The 3,655-nt window shown below is 50.6% G+C and overlaps 1 protein-coding gene across 1 annotated transcript in view; it reads left to right on the top strand.

The window, feature by feature from the left end:
• The window catches only part of LOC104468814 (myogenin-like), a gene marked incomplete at its 5' end in the record, with an annotated part of 4,163 nt that extends 1,159 nt beyond the window's left edge, over positions 1–3,004 (top strand). Inside the window, 3 exon segments of the mRNA XM_010083062.1 lie at positions 2,032–2,084; positions 2,086–2,105; positions 2,883–3,004. Coding sequence (XP_010081364.1) covers positions 2,032–2,084; positions 2,086–2,105; positions 2,883–3,004 — 195 coding nt within the window.
• Between the last annotated feature and the right edge of the window lie 651 nt (positions 3,005–3,655).

Raw genomic sequence — 3,655 nt, 5'->3', positions numbered from 1 at the left:
TTTCCCTGTGTGTGGGTGTGTGGGCTGTGGGGGTCCAGTGCTGGACACTGCACTGAGCATGGCACGTGTGCCTGGGCTTGGGAGAGATAATAAAGGAAAAAATGAAATAAATAACAAAAAGTTAAAATAAAAAAATTAAATAAGACAAAATAAGATAAAATAAATAAAATAACAAAAATAAATGAAAGTAAATTAATTCAATAAAGTCAAATAAAATAAATAAAATATAAAATAAAATTAAATCTCCCTGCTCACAGACACAAGCACACACTCTTGGTTTCTCCCTGTAAAGTCTCAGGGTGGCACAACCCACAAAGCCTCCAACCGAATACAGCCGGGGGGTCACCTCCTACTGCCTCCCACAACACCCCAAAGATACCAATGCTCCTGGGGGGAAAACCCCCAACCTCCCTCTCCTCTCCCCTGCCACCATGCAACAGCCGATGCCGTGACATGCTGGGGCGTGGGGACTTTTTCTGACGGTCGGCATGGCACAGCTCACCTGGGCAGGGGACAAGGGGGTTGGTGTGGGGTGATCACCCATTTTTTGGACCAAAGGTGCTGATTCCAGAGCCAGGTGCGGATGCTCGCAGCCGTTGTCTTGCCAGGCTGTGTTGCATTGCAAGATTTTGGCCCTTTAACCAAGTTTTTGACAAATATTTTTATCTGATTTCTGGGGGGATGTCTGGGCATGTCCTTCCCTGCTGCTCTGAAGCTTTGTATATGGAAATGTATAGACAGCTATAGCTATAGGTCTAGATGATATAGATGCAGATGATATAGATAGATGTAGATGTCCATATAGGTATAGGCATTGATGATATAGATTATATAGACATAGATGTAGATGTAGATGGTAGGGAGATGGATATAGATATGGGTATGGATATAACTATGTAGATATATAGATACAGACATAGACAGAGGTATACAGAAATAGAAAGACTTTCTAAGAGGCATGGTAATGAGGGATTCCCAGTGATTCATCTCCTTTCAGACTAAGGGATTTAAGGACCAAACCAGCAGGTAGCTGAGTAGCCCAACATTTAGAGCTGAATAAACAACTGAAAAAGCTTTAGGCTCCATCCCACATAGTCCTGGGACTTCCCGGTGTGAACCCCACGTATCCACTTGGTGGGATCTGGGTGGATTTGTTGTCTGCCCCTGTAAATGTGCCCAAAACCGTGCTGAGCGGTTCCCATGGCACTGCTGCTCCAAGTGTCCCTTCTCCCAGGTGTAGCCAGGGCTTCACAGATTGACTGCAAAATCCAATATTTTGGGGAAAAAAATCCCATATCTGTAAGAATTTCCTACTTGAGTGGGAAATAAATCCAATGTTAATTAATTAGCCTGTGCTGCCATGAGCTTGTGGACTCAAAGCACCATTTCTAGGCTGCTACCAATAGTTGGGTCCCTGGGGTCCCTCCTATCAATCTCATTTGGGGTTCAAGCCCAGCCAGCACCTACTTCCAGATAAGGACACACACATCGCAAAAGTGATTTCCGAGCTTTGCCGAGCTCTCATTTCTCAGGCTGACAGCTCTTTTCTCTGAAACAGCCACTCATCCCCAAATCCACAAATCAAACTGCCACAAGATCTTCCCCAGAAATCCCCTTGGGGTGGCCTGAGGATGTCCAGCCTGCGTGTCATTTTTTATGAGCCTGATTAGGTGATTTTTGGCAAAAAGCTGTTTTGCCCAAGGACGTTTGTCCGTCTCTAGCCCTTTCTCATAGTCACTGTGTAAAGAGAGACTTTTTTGCATGTGAAATGAGCGGATGGCCCCGATTCTCCCGTGTCCAGAGCCCAAGAAGTTTTTTTTCAGCCTCTCTGGTTAACGAAGCGTCTGGCCCCAAGGGGTCCTGGGGACCCTGGATCCTCCAGCCACTTTCCGGGTGGGGAGGGACGTGCCCACCTCCACAGAGGTGTTGCACTGCAGCAATTGGGCCCCCCAGGGTGTTTTGGGGATGGCTGGTGGGTTTAGTTGGGTCGGAAGAGGTGAGATCCATGGTCGGCATCTCGGCTCCTTGCAGGCGACCAGCGAGTGCGGGTCGGGCAGCTCGTCCTGCAGCCCCGAGTGGAGCAATTTTCGGCACCAACCCAGCGGGTAAGGTCCTCCCTGCCTCACCCTGGCATCCTGCAGCCTCGCTGGGGGACAGAGGGGGGACAGTGGGGGGATGCTGCAGCCCTGGGGCAGAGCATCGCTGAGCCACCACCCCCCCCCAGCAGGAGATCCTCAGAGCGGAGGACAAAAGGAGCCTTGTGCTCCGCTCCCTGCCCCGCTGTTGCAGAGCAATGAGCTCATAAATCCTCCAGCACTTCCCTGGCTCAGTGCTCAGTGAGTTCAGGCTTCTCCCATTGCCCAATTTCGCCGAGATTCTTGCTCCTCGTGAGCCACAGAATTGGGCTGCAGCAGCACGGGGCCCCGGCAACTTGGTCCCCATCAAGGCTTCATCTGTCACTGTCCCTTGGCTTGCCTTTGCCTGGTGTGGTGCTGAGCATCGCTGAGCTTCACTGAGTATTTCTGCCCGGGCTCCTTTCAATCCCTTCTGCAGCTGCTGATTTTTTTTTCCCATTACTGCAGTTACCATCAGTTCTCCCTGGCCAAATCCACCAATTTTTTTTTCCCCCAGAAGGCAGACAGTTCAAACTCATTTTTCAATGGGGAATAAAACCTAAAAAGTGTCCGAAACTTTCATTCCCCGTTGCCGTCTCCAGGGGAAGGTCTCATCCAGCCCAGGGTGGGAGATGGGAGCGGGTCCCCAAGTCATTCCAACCGTGTGGGGGATCACAGGATCCTCCCGGCATTGTCCCCGGCACATGGTTCCTGTCCCCAGCAGCGTCACCATCCCCAGCAGCGTCACCATCCCCTTGCTCTCCACAGATCACCTCCTGGCCGATGACACGGCGGAGGACCGTAATCTCCATTCACTCTCCTCCATCGTGGAGAGCATCGCCGTGGAGGACGTGGCCGTGACGTACCCAGAGGAGCAGGTTCAAAACTAAGCCAGTGCAAACCCCAGGGGCTCCTGGAGCTGGTAACAGGGTGGGAATGAGATGTCGGAGGGGTCCAGCCGCTGGAAATCGTTATTTACCCCTCCTGCGTTGTGGACTGCACCACTGAAACCACTCACCTCCTTTCCCACGCCTTGTGAAATGCTCCCGTCCAGCCAGATGGAAAAAAAAAAAGGAGGGAGAGGTGGGATTTCGGTAGCGCCACGGCCCCACGCTGGCAGCGACCCCGGTTCCTGCAAGGGCGGCCGCCTGGCGTCAGGCTCTGCTTCACTCCCAGCTAGGGGGCCATCGGTTTTTGGGGGCCAATGTGTGTGCTGGGTTCACTTGCTGATTTTTTTTTCCAAGATGCTCTTTTCGACCAACGTCTTTCTCAGGCTGGTGTCCTGTGGGCACTGAGCCCCACGGAGGTTGCCCACGCCGTCTTTTCTACTGAACGCTGTGTGGATTTGCTATTTGTTTTTTTTTTAATTATTATTATTTTTGCTAACTTATTTGTTTGTTGTTTTTGTTTTTTTGTTTTTTTTTTTTTTAAATAAAGGCATTCTTGTTTGAATGGCTTGGGGCTTCTGTTACCGCTGTCCTCTGCGCAGGTCTCCCCTCATTCCCAGGTTGGGGTTTTTTCCACATCAAAAAAACCAGCTG

Source organism: Pterocles gutturalis, unplaced genomic scaffold (assembly GCF_000699245.1).
Source record: "Pterocles gutturalis isolate BGI_N339 unplaced genomic scaffold, ASM69924v1 scaffold16885, whole genome shotgun sequence".
NCBI classification, from domain to species: Eukaryota; Metazoa; Chordata; class Aves; order Pterocliformes; family Pteroclidae; genus Pterocles; species Pterocles gutturalis.
Note: the sequence above shows the minus strand (reverse complement) of the source record. Positions and strands in the feature narration are given on the sequence as shown.